Source organism: Hemitrygon akajei, chromosome 9 (genome assembly GCF_048418815.1).
Source record: "Hemitrygon akajei chromosome 9, sHemAka1.3, whole genome shotgun sequence".
NCBI lineage: Eukaryota > Metazoa > Chordata > Chondrichthyes > Myliobatiformes > Dasyatidae > Hemitrygon > Hemitrygon akajei.
The window spans coordinates 100,633,296-100,655,526 of NC_133132.1; the positions used below are offsets into that span (position 1 = coordinate 100,633,296).

Genomic DNA, 22,231 nt, shown 5'->3' on the forward strand with positions numbered 1-22,231 from the left:
ATCTCTGATAATTGATATTAAACCTTTACCTAGTGGATTAATGGAAAGAAATAGGTCCATAGCATTTTTCACAGGCATTTCAGGAAAATTAGGAATTAAAGGAGCAATAAAGTGTCGGACTTGGAGATATCTGAAAAAATGAGCGTTAGTCAGATTGAACTTAACAGAGAGCTGCTGAAAAGAAGCGAAGCGATTATCAATGAAAAGATCTTCAAAATGTCTAATGCCCTTCCTATACCAAACATGGAATGCTGAATCGTACGTAGTAGGTAAAAAAAGGTGATTATGTGCGACAGGGCTGGAAACAGAAAACCCCTGGAAACCATAGCATTTCCTGAACTGAGCCCATATACGCAAAGTGTGATAAACAGGATATTTTAAATTTAATTGCTGGACACACAGTTTGCAATATGCAACGACAACTGATCATGAATCAGAAAACTCCCACTGATATGTGAAATAATCTGTTGAATGCAATCAATGAAAGTTTCTAGCCAAGGTCTTTTCCTATTTAAAATACCAGAATTGAACATGCTTGCTTTTGGGATAAAATTTGAAAATCAGTCAAACTTCCAGTATGTGCTTAATGCTGCGCCCTAATCTGGCCAAGGTGTACAATGAAAATCCTGCTTATAAATAGGTTCAATTGCTCCCATGCCATAGTTGTTTGTTTCTAAATCACAAATGAAAAAATCGTGTGAACATAAAGAACTGTGCATCTAGCAGATCCCACACAGTGGATACTCTGTGTGGTATGCAGGAAGTATGGGAGACCTCCAGTCTCCCAGATAAACACATCTGCATCAGCTGCACTGAGATTCAGCTCCTGAGAAAACATATTAAGGAACTGTAGCTGCATCTCATTGATCTTCAAATCATATGGGAGAATGAGGAAGTGATAGATAGGAGCTAAAGGGGGGGATGTTACAGGTAACTGGGCGACTGTCAGGAGAATGGGGGAAGATGAAAAGCCAGTGCAGATAATACCTGTGTCCATTCCCCTCAGTAATAAGCATACAGTTGTCCCTCAGGATCCGCGGGCATTTGGTTCCAGGATCACCCCCCCCCCCCCCCCCGTGGATACCAAAATCCGCGAATGCTCGTCCCTTATATAAAATGGCGTAGTATTTGCATATTATAAGATTACTTATAATACCTAATGCAATGTAAATGCTATGTAAATAGTTGTTATATTGTATTGTTTAGGGAATAATGACAAGAAAAAGTCTGTACATGTTCAGTACAGGCGCAACCATCGTAGCTCTTCTGGGAACGCTGATGCTGCCTCGGCATCAGCCGATGCCAATTTTCCCATGATCTTTAAGTTCTTGAGACTGTAGCGCTTTACATAGCTAGCCAGCCATCCCTTACTAGCCTTAAACTCCTTCCTCTCGATCACAACACAAGTAGCAAACAAACAAGATGCGAGGTCAACAATGAGTGCTGGAGAGAGACTGAGGATCTGTGAAATGGCAGGAGGCTACAGCGGGGTATGTCTACACATCACCTCATTCACGTGGATTCAGTGTAGTACTCAGCGCACGGCAAATTCAAGTTTTTTTTTGGGAACTTTCTGGAATTTTTTTCTCGAATATTTTCAATCCGATACGGAACGCATGGATACAGAGGGCCAACTGTACACTTTTAGATACTTTTGAAGGGGTCAACCTGCAAAGGGGGGAGCCACAGAGACTGTGTCTCTGGCACAGAGTCTGGTGCTGTGGCTCAGAAAAGGAGAGGGGTGAAGAGGACTGCAGTGTTGATAGGCGATCTCTTAGTTAGGGGAATAGAAATGAGGTTCTGTGACATCTGGATTGTATGTTGCCTCTCTGGTGCCAAAATCAGGAAAGTCTCAGATTGGGTCCACAGCATTTTCAAGGGCAAGGGTCAGCAGTCAGAATTCTTGGTACGGGGGGGACGTCACGTGATGACGTAGGATCGAGACGCTGGAACCCAGCTCTCCCGTAAAAAGTTAATAAATTAATGTTTAAGAGAAGAAAAGTTAGTCAATACTTTCTAAAAGTTACTTATAAACTACACCGGATTGTTTCAAGCTATGCCTCAAAAACAGAAGATGAAGAAAACTAATACCAGGAAGACAACGCAAGTTGGAGCAGGAACAAGGCCCACATCTACCAAAGAACCGCGGTCTCAGGTACATTATACAACCGGCGATACGGAACAGGAAACTGCGGCAACATCGGCCATTTCTAAAGGAAAAGACCAACGACAACTGCGCAAGCGTGAAGGAAGGAGCATGCGCAAACGGGAGCAACCAGAACTACAAAGCCCAGTTACAACTGCAACAGAAAGTGAAAGTGACTCTGAGGGAGAGTCAGATTCTCTGGAAAGATCAGACGAAGAGGGAGATAAAAGTTCTTCTGGAAATATAGAAAAGACTTTGAGGCAAATAATGCGTAAATTAGACACATTAAAAGTAATCAAAAAGTACTCCAAAAAAATGATAAATATGGAGATTATGCTTGATAAAATGACAAAGAGACAGGAAAAAATGGAAAAGAGAATTATGGACTTGGAAACTAAAACGGAAGACATGGTTGAAAGAATGGACAAAATGGAAAATGAAAATACTGCTTGGACATCAGAAAGAAAACAATTTATGGAAAAAATTGATAAGCTTGAAAATTTTAGTAGACGAAATAATATTAAAATTGTTGGACTTAAAGAAGATATAGAAGGAGAAGATCCAATAAAATTTTTTCAAAAATGGATCCCTGAAAAATTGGAAATGGAAAGAGAAACTCCAATTGAGATTGAAAGGGCTCATAGATCCTTAAGGTCAAGACCTCAAGCTGATCAAAATCCACGATCAATTTTGATAAAATGCTTAAGATGCCAAGATAAAGAAAAGATCCTGAAGGCGGCTGTCCAAAGTGCCAAAAATAGAAACGGGCCATTGATGATAGAAGGGAAACCAGTTCTTTTTTATCCTGATATAAGTTACAACCTTTTGAAGAGAAAGAAGGAATTTAACCCAGTGAAAAAAGCCTTATGGGAAAAGGTTATAAATTTATAATGCGTCACCCAGCAACACTGATAATTTTTTTGGAGGAGGGAAAAAGATTTTTTTCCGATTATCGAAAAGTGGAGGAGTTCGCACAAAAACTTTCATCTATTGACTAATTACACATAGAGGCTTCCAAACGTAATGGACTAAAGATGAAGATAGTCAGCGAACAGAAGCGATGGACATTTATGGATATTATAGAGGAGAAAAGCAAAATTTTAGAAATACTAATTGAGAATAGTATTTTTTTCTTCTTATATATATACTTTTTTATGTTGCGGGGGGGCTGGGGAGCTTTGGATCGGTTACTACGGGATTCACGTGTGTAATCATGGCGATTGCCATGACCCGTACAACAGAGGGGGGTAATGTTGTGTTTTTTTTTCACAACATTAGTAGGGGGGTATTTTGTTTTTTTCTTTATATTCTATTTTTCTTCTATCTTTTTGCCTGGATGATTGGTGGGGACACACATAGCAACATGGAGATTTTTATAAAGATTTCCCAGGATACCACGAAAGTTGAAAGATTAGGTATTATTATAGATTGGAGTAATATAATTTAAAAAAAATAATGACTAATCTACTGAATTTTTAAAGTTTTAATGTTAATGGGCTTAATGGGCCGGTAAAAAAAAAAGAATTTTAACATACATTAAAAAAATGAAAACAGATATAGCTTTTTTACAAGAAACTCATTTAACAGACATAGAACATCAGAAATTAAAAAGAGGCTGGGTTGGAAATGTTATTGCAGCTTCATTTAATTCAAAGGCGAGAGGAGTTGCAATTTTGGTTAACAAAAATTTACCAATTAAAATACAAAATGTATTAATTGATTCGGCAGGGAGATATCTAATTATACATTGTCAAATTTTTTCAGAACTATGGACCCTTATGAATATTTATGCACCAAATGAAAATGATGTAAAATTTATACAGGAGGTCTTTTTGAATTTGGCTAACGCACATGATAAAATATTAATAGGTGGAGATTTTAACTTTTGTCTAGATCCAGTTTTAGATAGATCAACAAAGGTTGTCACAAAATCAAAAGCAGTAAAATTAACTCTATCATTGATGAAAGACTTAAATTTGATTGATATATGGAGAAGAATTAATCCAAAAGAAAGAGATTATTCATTTTATTCAAATAGACATAAAACATATTCAAGGATAGATTTTTTCCTATTATCAATTAATATTCAAGATAGAGTGAAAAACGTGGAATATAAAGCAAGAATATTGTCAGATCATTCTCCTTTAATAATGACAATGATAATGATAGATAAAGAGGAATCAATTTATAGGTGGAGATTTAATTCAATATTATTAAAACGTCAAGATTTTTGTGATTTTATGAGAAAGCAGATTCAGTTCTTTTTAAATATAAATTCACATTCAGTTGATGATAAATTTATAGTGTGGGAAGCAATGAAGGCATATTTGAGAGGTCAGATAATAAGTTATACTTCTAAAATTAAGAAGGAATATATGATAGAAATAGATCAATTGGAAAAAGAGATTACAAAATTAGAAAAAGAATCCCAAAGAAATATGACAGAAGAAAAACGAAGACAACTTATTAATAAGAAGTTACAATATAATACACTCCAAACATATCGAACAGAAAAAGCAATTATGAGAACTAAACAGAGATATTATGAACTAGGTGAAAGATCACATAAGGTTCTTGCATGGCAGTTAAAAACAGACCAGACTTCTAAAACAATAAATGCAATTCGAACAAGAGTAAATAAAATTACTTATAAACCTTTAGAAATTAATAAAGCTTTTAAGAATTTTTATTCTGAGTTGTATAAATCAGAATCACAAAATGACAATGTCAAGATAGAAAGGTTTCTATCACAAAATAACTCTTCCAAAATTAAATACGGAAGAACAGAAGGGATTAGATATGCCTTTTACATTGAAAGAGGTCGAAGAAGCCCTAGGATCATTTCAAAGTAATAAATCTCCAGGAGAAGATGGTTTTCCGCCTGAATTCTATAAAAAGTTTAAAGATTTATTAATTCCTCCTTTTATGGAGTTAATACACCAAGCGGAAAGAACGCATAAACTTCCAGAATCTTTTTCGACAGCTATTTTAATAGTATTGCCAAAAAAAGAGATCTTTTAAAACCAGCATCATATAGACCTATTTCTTTATTAAACACGGATTATAAAATAATAGCAAAAATCTTATCTAATAGATTATCTAAATTCTTACCAAAATTAGTACATATGGATCAAACAGGATTTATTAAAAATAGACAATCAGCAGATAATGTAACTCGGTTATTTAGTATAATTCATTTAGCGCAGAAGAGGGAGGAAATGAGCGTGGCAGTTGCTTTAGATGCAGAAAAAGCATTTGATAGATTGGAATGGGATTTTTTATTTAAGGTATTGGAAAAATATGGATTAGGAGTATCTTTTATAAAATGGATTAAAACCTTAAATACTAATCCCAAAGCTAAAGTAGTGACAAATGGTCAAATTTTAACACCATTTCAGTTAACAAGGTCAACTAGGCAAGGTTGTCCATTATCACCTGCTTTATTTGTGTTGGCGATAGAGCCATTAGCTGAATTGATTAGAATGGACCCAGACATTAAGGGTTTCAGAGTTAATCAGGAAGAATACAAGATTAACTTATTTGCTGATGATGTTCTGCTTTATCTAACAAACCCATTGCACTTGTTGCGTAAATTATCCTATAGATTAGAAGAATATGGGAAAATATCAGGTTATAAAATAAATTGGGATAAAAGTGAAATTTTACCTCTTACTAAAGGAGATTATAGTCAATGTCGATTAATAACCCAATTTAGATGGCCGGCAAATGGTATAAAATACTTAGGTTTAAGAGTTGATAATGACATAAAGAACTTATACAAATTAAATTATTTACCACTATTGAAAAAAATTCAAGAAGATCTTGATAAATGGATGGTATTACCAATAACATTAGTAGGTAGAGTAAATACCATAAAAATGAATATATTCCCTAGATTACAATATTTATTTCAATCACTACCAATATAATTACCCCAGAAGTTTTTTCAAGAGCTAAATAAATATGTGAGGAAGTTTCTTTGGAGAGGTAAGATGTCAAGAATATTGTTGGAAAAATTGACATGGAAATTTGAGCTAGGAGGGTTACAACTTCCAAATTTTAAGAATTATTATAAAGCAAATCAACTTAGATTTATTGCATCTTTTTTTGAGAAAGATAAACCGGCATGGATTAGAATAGAACTAGATAAAATAGGAGAAAACACACCAGAAGATTTTATATATAAATGGGAATCTAAATGGATACGGGAAAAGAAAGAATCTCCTATATTAAAACATTTGATTGACTTATGGAATAAGATAAATGTTGACGATGAGACAAAGAAATCCTTATTAGCAAAGAGATCTTTAATTCAAAATAGACATTCCTTTTACAATGGATAATCAACTTTTATATAATTGGTTTCAAAAAGGGATTAGATATATAGGAGATTGTTTTGAAGGAGGTATATTAATGTCATTCGATCAATTAAAGAATAAATATAAAGTATCAAACAACACTCTTTTTTGTTACTTTCAACTAAGGGCTTATTTAAGAGAAAAATTAGGCCAAACAATGTTATTACCGAAATCCAATGAAATAGAAACTTTAATTCAAAAAGGAAAGATTAAAAAATTTATCTCTTGTATGTATAATTTGATTCAAAAACAGGCAATTAAACAAGGAGACCATAAGTCAAGACAAAAATGGGAAAGTGACTTGAATATTAAAATTGAAGAAAAAAAATGGTCAAGACTATGTCTTGAGAGTATGACAAATACAATAAATGTCCGATTAAGATTAGTGCAATACAATTTTTTACATCAATTATATATTACACCACAAAAAATAAATAAATTAAACCCAAATTTATCCGATCAGTGTTTCCGATGTAACCAAGAAATTGGTACTTTTTTTACATTCTACTTGGTCTTGTTCTAAAATTCAACCTTTTTGGACAAATTTAAGAGTTTTATTGGAACAAATTATTGGAATACAACTTCCACATAATCCAATATTACTTTTACTAGGTGATATTGAAGGGATAAAACCGATATCCAAATTGAATAAATATCAGAAAGAATTTATAAAAATTGCATTGGCAGTAGCCAAAAAGGCTATTGCAATTACTTGGAAATCAGATACATATTTAAGTATAGATCATTGGAAGAAAGAAATTTATGGCTGTATTCCACTTGAAAAATTTACTTATAATTTAAGAGATAAATATGAAACATTTTTGAAAATTTGGCGCCCTTATTTACAAAAGATAGGATTAAATATATAGGTGCTCCGAAGATGAAATAATTGGTTACTTGGGGAAAGAAATAAATATATATACTAAAGTTATTACGAACTCCATGGAGCATGTGGGGATCTTCCAATATCCAGGCATTCCTTCTTTTTTTTTTCTTTCTTTCTTCGTTTTTTTTTCTATAGGGATGTTAGGGGGGAGATGGATAACATACATTTTCTTTTTCATACACTTTTATTCTGTAACTACTTGAAAACACAAGAAAAAAAGTTTAAAAAAAAAGAATTCTTGGTACATATTGGCACTAATGACATTGGTAGACAAGGTGAGAGGTCCAGAAGAAAGATTTTAAGTAGCTAGGTAGAAAGTTGAGAAACAGGACCTCCAGGGTAGTAATCTCTGGATTCCAACTGTGCCACGTGCCAGTGAGGGAAAGAACAGAATGATTTGGCAGGTGAACGCATGGCTGAGGAACTGGTGTAGGGGGCAGGGAAAACTCAGCCATTGTACTATCTCAGTGCTTAAGATATCACAAAATGTTCTGAAGATGCTGCACAACCTGCTGAGTCTTTCCAGGACTTCAGTTTATTGAAATGATTATCCAACCAAATGTTTAACTATATTTTGCAAAAACTAAACACTACAATCTCCAGAAACTTGACGTGAAAAATGTGCATTTAATTTTTGGTAAATATTACAATTTTAACCATATTTCAGAAAATATAAAAATTGCTAAAGTGTTAACCATTTAATGAGCCCTTTATAACTTTGTAAAAAATTATCTACTTTGAGTTGGAGTTGGTCAATTTTAGTGATACATACCTGTACACAAATACATGGTCAAACAGAACAATGTCTCACTTAGTAGTTAAAAAGATGCAAAGTAGGGACAATGAAATCTACAGAAACTGGTTATATGCTTACCTTCCTCCTTTGTCGTCACATCTTCTGGGTTACTTTCACTATCAGCCTCATACCCTTCCTCTTCTGCAAAAAGTCTGATGCTGTAATACTGTGATTCTTCTGTCTCATCTGAAGTATCACCCATCTCTAGTCCTGCCTCATCATTCACTGCCTGTTGCTGTAGATATAATTACGTTTTGAACAAAAAACAACAAATTCATTTTTTGTATTAATAATCTTAAAATAATCATCTCATTGTAAAATTAGAAAATGCCTTTGTATTAAATAAATTTGATCAACTTTTAACTGAATTATCAAAATATTCAATATTTCAAAGCTGGAAAAGCTGCTATAACTAATTTCCTAAATATATCCCCCAATTATTACTGTATTACCTGGAAGTATATGCTATGAGTTCAAATATATGCAAGACATAACTACTGGCTCCTTCCCCCATCAGATTCAATCACTCAACTACACTCAGGAACAATTTACAGTGGCCAATTAACCTACAAATCTGCACATCTTTAGCACATGAGAGGCGCACATACAATTCAGAGAAGGATATGAAAACTCCACATTCTGGAGACAGATTCAAAGCCAGGACACTGCATGCGTACTCTGGATTCCACTCTCTGTCCATCCAGTTCACTTCACCCACATGTTAGCAGGTATATTTTCAGCTTTCTAATCCTTGTGTTCCAGAGGAATACTGCAATAATTCAACCTGGTTTAGTGAGTCATTTGTCACACCCTATTGTCTTTTACCTCACCTAGCCACTGTGAAACTGAATCACCAAAACTGGCTCCTTATGAGTAAGATCTCCAGAGTGCATGACCTACCTAACAAAAATGCAAGACCAGCTCTAGTAATGCTCTGACAGCTAGTTATGACACAATCTCACACAGACTAGATGGTAAAAACTTTGAATATCTGTGAAACCAATAACAATTATACACTTAAAATAATTATAGCCTATTAAGATTAATCAAATTTTAAAAATGTGAAATCTGTAGATAGATAGATAGATAGATAGATAGATAGATACTTTATTCATCCCCATGGGGAAATTCAACATTTTTTTTCCAATGTCCCATACACTTGTTGTAGCAAAAACTCATTACATACAATACTTAACTCAGTAATAATATGATATGCATCTAAATCACTAACTCAAAAAGCATTTATAATAGCTTTAAAAAAAAAAAAAAAAAAAAAGTTCTTAAGTCCTGGCAGTTGAATTGTAAAGCCTAATGGCATTGGGGAGTATTGACCTCTTCATCCTGTCTGAGGAGCATTGCATCGACAGTAACCTGTCGCTGAAACTGCTTCTCTGTCTCTGGATGGTGCTATGTAGAGGATGTTCAGGGTTTTCCATAATTGACCGTAGCCTACTCAGCGCCCTTCGCTCAGCTACCGATGTTAAACTCTCCAGTACTTTGCCCACGACAGAGCCCGCCTTCCTTATCAGCTTATTAAGACGTGAGGCGTCCTTCTTCTTAATGCTTCCTCCCCAACACGCCACCACAAAGAAGAGGGCGCTCTCAACAACTGACCTATAGAACATCATCAGCATCTCACTGCAGACATTGAATGACGCCAACCTTCTAAGGAAGTACAGTCGACTCTGTGCCTTCCTGCACAAGGCATCTGTGTTGGCAGTCCAGTCTAGCTTCTCGTCCAACTGTACTCCCAGATACTTGTAGGTCTTAACCTGCTCCACACATTCTCCATTAATGATCACTGGCTCCATATGAGGCCTAGATCTCCTAAAGTCCACCACCATCTCCTTGGTCTTGGTGACATTGAGACGCAGGTAGTTTGAGTTGCACCATATCACAAAGTCCTGTATCAGTTTCCTATACTCCTCCTCCTGTCCATTCCTGACACACCCCACTATGGCCGTGTCATCAGCGAACTTCTGCACATGGCAGGACTCCGAGTTATATTGGAAGTCAGATGTGTACAGGGTGAACAGGACCGGAGAGAGTACGGTTCCCTGTGGCGCTCCTGTGCTGCTGACCACTGTGTCAGACCTACAGTCTCCCAACCGCACATACTGAGGTCTATCTGTCAAGTAGTCCACTATCCAATCCACCATGTGAGAGTCTACTCCCATCTCCGTTAGTTTGTGCTTTAAGATCTTGGGCTGGATGGTGTTAAAGGCACTAGAGAAGTCAAGGAATGTAATCCTCACAGCACAACTGACCCCATCTAGGTGAGAGAGTGATTTGTGCAGCAAATACGTGATAGCATCCTCCACTCCCACCTTCTCCTTATACGCAAACTGAAGCGGATCCCGGGCGTGCCTGGTTTGTGGCCTCAGATTCTGTATTATCAGCCGCTCCATGGTCTTCATCACGTGCGACGTCAAGGCAACAGGTCTGAAGTCATTCAACTCCTTTGGTTGTGGTTTCTTCGGTACCGGGACAATACAAGATGTTTTCCACTGTCTGGGTACTCTTCTCTGATCTAGACTCATGTTGAAGATGCGCTGTAGTGGTTCTCCCAGTTCAGTTGCACAGGCCCTCAGTAATCGTGGGGAAACTCCATCCGGTCCAGCCGCCTTGCTGGTACAGATCTTCCTCAGTTGACCTTCCACCTGTGCAGCCGTAAACCTGGGCGTGGGCCAGGTCTCCTGTGAGTGGATATTTTCCTGTGAGGGAAGTAAGCCTGGTGTGGAGTTCTGCAGTGAGGGTGAGATTGTGCTGTCGAACCTATTGAAGAAGTTGTTAGGGCAAAATGACACTAACATTTAAATATCTTAAATGGACTTCACAAAATAATTACATAGTGTACAATCAGTGTTAAATCTCTGAAATTGACAAATTTTTCTCTGGGGTCACTTCCCTCTACAGAAATGAATGAAGTCACTGAAACTATGCCAAGTTGTATCTGGCACAATAGTAGTGGCCATATTTCTCACTATAACTGCTGGAAGACTGCAGGTTGTGAAAACCCCACTGTCAAATTTCATAAGGAGTTAAATAATCAAATATGGTCAGAATGATAATACTGAAGACTTCATAATAGTTCAACCCAGTGGCCTTTAGAAATAGTTGGATTATAAATCTGGCTCTCCTTGTTTAAAAAATGTTATGCGCTGTTACTGTAAGAACATACCTTCATTTAAACTTCTTTTAAAACTACTAATGTTTCAGACAGCCTCTCCTCTCCATATCTTACTGAATTAGAATTTTATTAACATCTCAAGAAAGCACATAGGAATGTTTCTATCTTTATCACTCCTGCATAAAGAAAAATTACTGCAATCAAATCTGCCACTTTATAATGCCTTTGTACAAGTTAACATTTTATAGGGAAAGAAATTACATTTGAATGCTGCCAATAGCCAATGAAAGGCAGATGACTGGGTAAATCAGTGGTCAGTTACAAGTGGTGATGACAAGATTCATGCATAGCTATCTTCTAATTGTACCTATTCTGGAGAAATTGCTGTTTTAACAGGGAGCTGCAGAGGTTTCCATTTCATTTGCTGTTTAAATAAATTATCTATGCTGAAAAATTTAATGATTCCTGTGAGCCATAAATGCTGTCCAAACAACTACGGTATTTGGATGACATAATGTAATTAATATAAAACCAACATAAAATCACTGAAGAGAGCAAATCAAATGGACTGAAAAATTTCTGCTAAATTTCAGCCTCTGGTGTACATGTAGAACATAGAACACTACAGCACAGTACAGACTCTTCGGTCCACAGTACTGTGTCGACCTTTTAACTAGCTCTAAGATTAACCTAAAACTTCTCTCCTACGTAGCCCTCCATCTTTCTTACATCCATATGCCTATTTGAGAGTCTTAAATGCCCCTACTGCATCTACCACTACCATCATCCCTAGCAGCACATTCCATGCACGTACCACTCTGACATCCCACTATACTTCCCTCCAATTACTTTTAAATTATGCCCCCTCATATCAGCCATTTCTACCACTGGCTGTTGACTCTAGCTATACCTCTTAGCATCTCATATTTCTATCAAGTCAAAAAGGCTGGAAAGATTTATACATATTGCATAACCAACCCAGATAGCACTACAACTGTTCTGCCTCGAGGCGCTGTTCGTTTTGTAAACAATTCATAAAGTAATCTATTTTACATCACTTCCTGAGGGGCTAATTTGGATTTCAACTTGAAGCACACACAGCAGAATGACATCCATTTCCATCCACTCTTTATTTGTCCTTGAAACAGCAATATCTTTAGTTTTCTCATTAAAAGCCCAGAAAAAAGCTTCAGGCTCAGTTGATTATTGAGGTGGCTAGCTCCCTGCCTAGCTTTGTCCACTGTGCACTGCAGGGGCAGTAAAACAATACTTCCGTTACCATAAGATATAGGAGCAGAAGTAGGCCATTTGGCCCTTCTAGCCTACTCCACCACTCAATCATGGGCTGATCCAATTCTTCCAGTCATCCCCACTCCCCTGCTTTCACCCCACACCCTTTGATGCCCTGGCTAATCAAGAACCTATCTATCTCTGTCTTAAATACACACAATGACTTGGACTCCACAGCCGCTTGTAGCAACAAATTCCACAGGTTTACCACCCTCTGACTAAAGTAATTTCTCCACATCTCTGTTCTAAAAGGATGCCATTCAATCCTGAAGTCGTGCCCTCTTGTCCTAGACTCCCCTACTATGGGAAATAACTTTGTCATATCTAATCAGTTCAGGTCTTTTAACATTTGGAATATTCCTGTGAGATTCCCCCTCATTCTCCTGAACTCCAGGGAATACAGCCCAAGAGCTGCCAGATGTTCCTCATATGGTAACCCTTTCATTCCTGGAATCATTCTCGTGAACCTTCTCTGAACCCTCTCCAATGTCAGTATATCCTTTCTAAAATATGGAGCCGAAAACAGCACACAATACTCCAAGAGTGGTCTCATGAGTGCGTCATATCCCTGATCTTATATTCTTTACTTCTAAAAATGAATGCCAACATTGCATTCACCTTCTTCACAACCAACTCAACCTGGAGGTTAATCTTTAGGGATTCTTGAACAAGGACTTCCAAGTCCCTTTGCATCTCTGCATTTTGAATTCTCTCTCCATCTAAATAATAGTCTGCCTGTTTATTCTTCCACCAACACTTTCCAACACTGTACTTCATTTGCCACTTCTTTGCCCATGCCCCTAAGCTACCCAAATCTCTCTGCAGGCTGTTTCCTCAACACTACTCGCTCCTCCATCTACCTTTGTATCATCAGCAAACTTAGCCACAAATCCATTAAAACCATAGTCCAAATCATTGACATACACCATAAAAAGCAGCGGTCCCAACACCAACCCCGGTGGAACTCCACTGGTAACCGACAGCCAGCCAGAATAGGATCTCTTTGGTTCCACTCTCTTTTCTGCCAACCAGCCAATGCTCCACCCATGCTAGTAACTTCCCTGTAATTCCATGGGCTCTTATCTTGCTAAGCAGCCACATGTGCAGCACCATGTCAAAGGACTTCTGAAAATCCAAGTACACCACATCTACTGCATCTCCTTTGTCTAACCTGCTTGTAATTTCCTCAAAAAATTGCAGTAGCTTGTCAGGCAGGATTTTCCTTTAAAGAAACTATGCTGGCTTTGGCCTATCTTGTCATGTGCCTCCAGGTACTGCGTAATCTCATCCCTAACAATCGATTCCAACAACTTCCCAACCACTGATGTCAGGCTAACAGGTCTAGTTTCCTTTCTGCTGCCTCCCACCCTTCTTAAATAACAGAGTAACATTTGCAATTGTCCAGTCATCCCGTACAATGCCAGAATCTATCAATTCTTGAAAGATCATCGTTAATGCTTCCGCAGTCTCTCCAACTATTTCCTTCAGAACCCGAGGGTGCATTCCATCAGGTCCAGGAGATTTATCCACCCTCAGCCCATTAAGCTTCCTCAGCATCTTCTCAGTCATAATTTTCACTGCACATACTTCACTTCCTGTCACTCTTGAATGTCCGGTACACTGCAGCCGCCTTCCACTGTGAAGACTGATGCAAAATACACATTCAGTTCCACTGACATCTCTGCATCTTTTATTACAATATCTCCAGCGTCATTTTGTATTGCCCTATATCTACCCTCGGCTCTCTTTTACCCTTTATATACTTTTAAAAGCTTTCAGTATCTTCTTTGATATTAGTCGCCGGTTTCCTTTCATAATTCACCTTTTCCTTCCCAATGACCTACTTAGTTTCCTTCTGCAAGTTTTTAAAAGCTTCCCAATCCTCTATCTTCCCACTAGCTCTGGCTTCCTTGTATGCCCTCTCTTTTGCTTTTACTTTGGCTCTGACTTCACTTGTCAGCCACAGTAGTGTCCTTCTTCCCTTTGAAAATTTCTTCTAATTTGGAATACATCTGTCTTGCACTTCCCTCATTTTTCGCAGAAACTCCAGCCATTGCTACTCTGCTACCTTTCCTGCAAATGTCCTTTTCCAGTCAACTTCGGCCAGTTCCCCTCTCATGCCACTGTAATTTCCTTTATTCCACTGAAATACGGACACGTTGTATTATATTTTTCCCTCCCAAATTTCAATGTGAACTCAATCATATTGTGATCATTGTTCCTTAAGGGTTCTTTAATCTTAAGCTCTCCTATTACCTCCGGATCATTGCACAACACCCAATACAGCACAGCCGATCCCCCTAGTGGACTCAACAACAAGCTGTTCTAAAAAGCCATCCCTTAGACATTCTACAAATTCTCTCTCGAGGTCCGGTACTGACCTGGCATTCCCAATCCACTTTCATGTTAACATCCCCAATGATTACCGTGACCTGTCAAGATGAAGCCACACACAGGTTTGAGGAACAACACCTTATATACCAGCTGGGTAGCCTCCAACCTGATGGCATGAACATTGACTTCTCTAACTTCTGTTAATACCCCTCCTCCCCTCCTTACCCCATCCCTGATATATTTAGTTTTTTTCCCCCTCCCTTTTTTTTCTCTCTTTCTGCCCATCACTCTGCCTGTTCTCCATCTTCCTCTGCTGCTCCCCCCCCTTTCTTTCTCCCTAGGCCTCCTGTCCCATGATCCTTTCCCTCTCAGCTCCACCCCACCCCACCCCACCCCCTCCGGTCTTCTATCATTTCACATTTTCCCCTCCCCCTCCTACTTTCAAATATCTTACTATCTTTCCTTTCAGTTAGTCCTGACGAAGGGTCTCGGCCCGAAATGTTGACAGTGCTTCTCCCTATAGATGCAGCCTGGCCTGCTGCATTCCACCAGCATTTTTTGTGTGTGATGCCTTTTCTATCTCCTGCTGTAATTTGTAATCCACATCCTGGCTGCTGTTTGGAGGTCTGTATACAACTCCCATTAAGACCCTTTTACCCTTGCCATTTCTTAACTCAACCCAAAGAGACTCTACACCTTCCAATCCTATGTCATCACTTTCCAATGATTTAATACTATTTCTTATACACAGAGCCACACCACCCCCTCTGCCTACTAACCTATCTTTCTGATACACTGTACATCCTTGGAATTTCAGCTCCCAAAGGCAGCCATCCTTTAGCCAAATTTCAGAGATGGCCACAACGTATTATTTGCCAATCTGTAGCTGAATTTCAAGATTGTCTATTTTATTTCTTATGTTGCATGTATTCAAATATAACACTTTCAGTCCAGTATTTGTTGCTTTCTGTTTTAACTGCACCACGCCTCTATTGCCCAGTAACTCATGCCAACAGCTTTGATTAAGCCTCATCTCCTGCCTGTTCTTTCTATCATGTCTGTCGCACACTTTGATTTATTTCTGTTTTTCCTTTCCTCAGCCCTATTACTCCGTTTCCCATTCCCCTGCCAAATTAGGTTAGACCCTCCCAAACAGCTCTACCTATCCAGGCTAAAAACCTTTGAGGAATTATTTTGCCCCTTCCTTACTCAAATAGTATATAATCTGAGGTCAATCAAACTGAAAAAAAAACTCGTGAACCTATTTTGCTAATGCAGAGATCTTTGGTTAAGTTGAGCACTATTTTAACAACAACTTAATTATTTGTATAACAAACTACTTAATTCACAAGAAAAGTTAAGCTATATTACATAAATGCAAGCCAGGTTATCACCTTTATTCTCCCTTGCTCAGCAGAACAGCCAACAGGAGTACTTCTTCCCAAAGCAACACATTGCAAAGAGTCAAAGAGGGGTTTGGCTAGATGAGAATTAACAATCCCCGAATGCACAATGAGTTCTCGAATTTCAGTCAGTATTTCATCCACAGAAAGGTTCTGGAATTAAAATAATAAAAACAGATTCAAAAACATCCTTTGAAAATTCTCATTCAAAATCCATCCTTTCTAAAAAAAATACTCCTTAAAATCAACATCCTCAATGAAGCCTTTGATCATCTGTCCTTAATACCTTGAATAACTAACAATCAACTTTTTTCTGATAACATATTGCAGTAAATAGCTTTGGCAGGTTTAATTATGTTGCAGATACAATACATAAATAAGCAAGCAGTGGATACCTCTTCCAAAACCATGTTAATGAGATGGGTACTGTTATCCTCTATTCAAGAGAATGCAGCTGAGGGAGTGTGGAGAGGGGAAATGGTGGGCAATATGGAGGAGAGTGAATGAGTTTGGTCTCTTTTAGGAATAAATTGTGAGCATATGCTGGGTTGACAAGCAGAGGGTATCAGATCACCAAGAGCAAAAAAGTCAGAAGCTTTTCTTTAGTGCAGAAACCCTATTGAAATAATGGTAGAAGGAAAATCCTTGTCAGCATTGAAAAATGGAATAGATAAAATAGTATGAAGGATATCAAAATGAAAAAACACAGTAAGTTATTTTAAAAGATAGCACAAGTGTCCCTCAATTTTACCATGTTACTCCTGAAATTGTCTTACCCCAAAAATAATAACACATTTCAATTCTTAAATATCATAACTAAAATTTATCATAACTGGATGCTTGTGAAGAAAAAGTATTTCAGGATATATATTGCATACATTTTTCTGACATTAAATTTGACCTTTGTAATTTATATTGTTGTGAAATTTCAACATAAATGTACTTCACCAGGAGAAAAAAAGCATAGTAGAAGAGTTAAAGTAGATAACACAAACTATGGTCAATAGACAAGCTTTGAAAAGTTGACTTTTGAAAGCCAGCAATCAAGGCACTGCAGATGGATACAGGAACAATTGTTTAAAAAACTGGTCAAGAAAATTAAGTTTATTAGTGGAGCAGATCACAACCACCAGGCTTCAGTAATTGAAAACATAAAAGTTGAAAACATAATTGAAAAACATAAATTTAATCCATTAAATTTTACACCTTTCAAGAGCATGTATTTTTGGTCCCATGGTAATAGCAAACAAAATTTTACACTTAATTATCAAATCAATAATACTGGATTGCATTTAAGTTCAATTTATAAAGAGTAACAAGAATCCAGTGGGGGGAAAAAAGAGGGCAATCCTGTTAATCTTTTGGCTCCTTTCTCTGGGCCTACAGGAAGTATGAAAGAGAACAAAATTAACTTCATTTCACATCATGTTCAACCAAGAGGATAGCAGGTGACTATCTTTCAGGTCTCTACAAAACACAAATGTTCAAAGAACTTCAACTGCAAATCAATAGTGATTCAACTGCAATAACCTCCACTAGGCAAAACAAGATTTCTGGATTAAAGGCTCCTAACACTGGGCTGTAGGTGCTATCATGCTGCTAAGAACAGCAGCACAATAATGAAAAGTATACCTGTGGAGAAAGTTCCAAATCTGTTCTCCCAGAAGGAAGCGAAGCGTGTAAGCAGATGGCTAGTAAAGCTTCCAGCAACCTGATGCTCTGCAATGCCCACTCCTCCTCTGTTCTCTGTAGTTCTGGCTCCACAAAATCCCAATCTTCTTCACCTTCTGCAGCAATACTCTGCTCGTCCAAATGATTTGCTGATTCTTGGACAATTTCAGACTCTGATTTAGTCAATTCCTCACTATTGCTGACATCTGATGCATCTCTATTGGCCATCAGATCTGAAGATGAATGTAAGGAAATTTCTAATTGCTCATGATTTTCACACTGAGTTAATGTTCTTTCTTTGTTTTCATTTCCATTGTCCATGATTGTTTTGGACAGTCCCTGAATAATAATCATCACCAATCTATTACAGGCCTCCAGACCACCTAGTTTATGGAATTGCTTCTGGAATAATACATTTTTCAAGTAGATTGAACGACATACAGACCACACATCTGCTGCACGTCTGATCTGCTCTTTTGAAGGTAAAACAACATTGTCTGGTGATAAATGAGGAAGCACATTTCCCACAGGTTCGCTGGCTGTGCTATCATAGCCAGAGGTATCTTCAGAATCGTTAGCAGAGTCACGATCAGATTCAGGCTCTTGACTGATGCACATAAATGCTACACACAGAAACAGGTTTATCACATTTATATGGATGTCTACATTTCTAACTTTCTTCTTTTTGGGGTGAGATTCTTTCAGAACTGCATAAAACCTACTTAAGCTCTGCTGCATCTCATTTTTATGTGGTGTAGTGTGTTGGCTACTTGCAATATCACTGGTATTTAAAGCAGAGTCCTCTGTATTGGTCTCCTCATCCTCTTCTCCATCTATACGTTGATCTCCAAGGCACAGGATTAAAGTTTCAAAAACCATCAAAGCACTGGATCTAACGCAGTCTAGATAAATTAATTCTGTCATCTGATTTAATCCACTGAAGCTCAAAAAGAGGCTTCTAATCAGCCTGCAAAAACAAACACATATTTGTCATGCAAAACATACCTAACAACCCAAATTTACATTGATATACAATCTATCAAATAGAAATCAAAATTCAAGGGAGGTTCAACAGCAGTTAGGAAAAATAAATTCCTGAATAGAATGACAACCAACAAAATAAGTTACTCTGTCTTCATGTCTGTCTTTACTGTGATTTTATATAATATTGTTTATTGAATAGAATTATCTGATCTGACTGAGGAACAGCCCCAATTAAAGGGTGAAATGTGTGCCATGAATTGTATTAAAAATGTTGTTGCCATTATATAAACTCACATCACATATGGAAAATTATCTAACTTGCACATAGGGTCAATCTATCTATTTTGAAAATATATGACCTCAAACTCTTGCTGCTTACAAGGGAGCAGAATTTGGGAATGGAGAGACAGAAACAGACTGAGAAAGACCAGAAGACCACAAGACACAGGAGCAGAATTAGGCCATTTGGCTCATCAAGTCTGCTCCGCCATTCAATCATGGCTGATCCTTGTTATTTATGAGACTCATTCATTATAAGGTCAGCTGCATTATGCATCAAAGGGATCTCCTCTGCAAGGAATTTGTTCATAGTCCCCATGCCCGTGTGGATTTCCTCTGGGTCCTCTGATTTCCTCCCACATTCCAAAGATGTACAGGTTTGGGTTAGTGATTAGTTGATGCCTATGCCTGCATACTTACATCTTGTACCAAATGCATGACTGTGCATTTTCCAACACTATATTTCATTTGCCACTTTTTTACCCATTCTCCAAATCTAAGTCTTTCTTCAGCTTACCTGTTTCCTTACCGCTACCTGCCCCCTCCATCTATCTTTGTATCATTTGCAAACTTGGCAACAAAGCCACCTAAATCATTGATATAAAGCATAAAAAGTGTTCCCAACACTGACCCCTGCGGAACACCACTAGTAACTGACAGCCAACCAGAAAAGAATCATTTTATTTCCACTCACTGCCTCCTACCAATCAGCCAATGCTCTAACCATGTTAGTAACTTTCCTGTATTACCATGTGCTCTTAACTTGGTAAGCAACCTCATGTGTGGCACCTTGTCAAAGGCCTTCTGTAAGTCCAAATATACAACATCCACCACATCACCTTTATCTATCCTATTTGCAATCTCCTCAAAGAATTTCAACATGTTCATAGGGCAAGATTTGCCCTAAAGGAAACCATTGCGACTGTGTCCCATCTTTTCCTGTGTCACCAAGTACTCCATAACCTCATCCTTAACAACCGACTCCAACACCTTCCCAACCACTGAGGTCAGGCTATCTAGTCTATAATTCCCTTTCTCCTGCCTTCTTCCTTTCTTAAAAGAGGAGAGTGACATTTGCAATTTTCCAGTCCTCCAGAACCATGCCAGAGTCCAATGATTCTTGAAACATCATTACTAATGCTTCCGCAATCTCTACTGGTACTTCTTTCAAAACCCTAGGGTGCAGTTCATCTGATCCAGGTGACTTATGCACCTTTAGGACTTTCAGCTTTTTGAACACCTTCTCCCTTGTACTAGCGACTGCACTCACTTCTCTTCCCTTACACCCTGCAATACCTTGCACACTGTTGGTGAAGAATGATGAAAAATGCTCATTTAGTTCATCTGCCTTGACCCCCTATTACAATTTCTCCGCCTCGTTTTCTAGTGGTACTATATCCACTCTTATTTTATAGATACTTGAAAAGGCTTTTTCTTTCCATCTTGATATTGTTTGCTAGCTTGCTTTCATCTTCTCCCTCCTAATGATTCTTTTCATTGTTTTCTGTAGGTTTTTAAAAGCTTCCCAATCCTCTATCTTCCCACTAAATTTTGCTTTGCTGTGTGCCCTCTCTTTTGCTTTTACATTAGGTTTGACTTCGCTTGCATGCCACAGTTGTACCATTCTGCCATTTGAGTAATTTTTTTGTTTTTGAAATACATCTATCCTGCACCTTACTCATTTCCCCAGAAACTCAAGCCATTCCTTCTCTGCTGCCATCCCTGCCAGCATCTCCTTCCAATTTACTTTGGCCAACTCCTCTTTTATACCACTGTAACTTCCTTTATTCCACTGAAATTACTGCTGTCAGGCTTTGCTTTCTCCCTATCAAATTTCAAGTTGAACTCAGTCATATTGTGATCACCGTCTCCTAAGGGTTCCTTTACCTTAAACTCCCTTATTGCCTCCAGTTGATTACGTAACACCCAATCCAGTAAAGCTGATCCCCTAGTAGGATCAACAACAAACTGCTCTAAAAAGCCATCTCATAGGTATTTAACAAATTCTTTTGAGCTCAAATCTCTTGGGGTGCCCAAACTTTTGCATGGTGCTCCTTTCCTTTTTTTCACTCTAGAATTGTACAAAACAAAAATAATACACTAATCTTGCTTAAAATGTTGAAAAGAATGTTTCATCTTTAATTCTATGACTTCTGGATATCAGTTCATCTTCGACTCACTTAACTATTCACAGTAACAGAAATTTTGAACGGGGTGCCCAAACATTTGCATGCCACTATACATACACAGCCACAAGGCAACTTTAGTGCCAAATGACTGCAATGCTAACCCTTTATAAATTTCAATTTACAAACTTATCAGATGAGAATTCCAGGATTGAAGCATTGGACAGAAACTGCAAATAATTCACACCAAAAGCACAATGATTCAAAATCTAAACTTTAAACTCAAAAATATAAATGGGCATCATATTGTATTCAATTTTAATTTCATTTTGAGTCCTTACCTTCATCAATACAGAATGATTACTACAATTCTTCTTGCACTCTCAAGACAACACAAATCACTTTAGCACAAATTTATGCTTTTGAAATGCTATTGTAATGGTAGAAAAACAATTACCAAATATAAAATGCTAGATTTTGAAGACGCTGGAAATCTTGAATGACACACAATTCTGGAGAACTCAACAAGTCAGGCAGCATCTATGGAGGGGAATAAACAGTCGATGTTTTGGGCTAAGACCCTTCATCGGGACTGGAAAGGAAGGGGACAGAAGTGAAGGAGTACAAGCAGGCAGGTAATAGGTGAGACCTGGTGAATGGAAGGTGAGTTGGGGAGGGAAGGGGTTGAAGTATGAAGCTGGGAGGGGGTAGCTGGAAGAGATTAAAGGATGAAGGAATCTGATAGGGCAGTGGACAATGAAGGAAAGGGATGTGGGGGAAACCAAGAGGTGATGGGAAGAAAGGAAGGGGTGAAAGTGTAACCAGAAT

At 37.8% G+C, this 22,231-nt stretch overlaps 1 protein-coding gene across 2 annotated transcripts in view; it reads right to left on the reverse strand.

Moving 5' to 3' along the window:
• Nucleotides 1–22,231, reverse strand: part of lyst (lysosomal trafficking regulator) — a 316,053-nt gene that overhangs the window by 150,066 nt on the left and 143,756 nt on the right. For both annotated transcript variants that reach the window (XM_073056659.1, XM_073056660.1), the window contains exons 6-8: nt 17,976–18,981; nt 16,335–16,496; nt 8,265–8,421 (exon numbers count right to left, since the gene is read on the reverse strand). In XM_073056659.1, the coding sequence (XP_072912760.1) occupies nt 8,265–8,421; nt 16,335–16,496; nt 17,976–18,981 (1,325 nt within the window). The remainder of the gene's footprint in view (nt 1–8,264; nt 8,422–16,334; nt 16,497–17,975; nt 18,982–22,231) is intronic.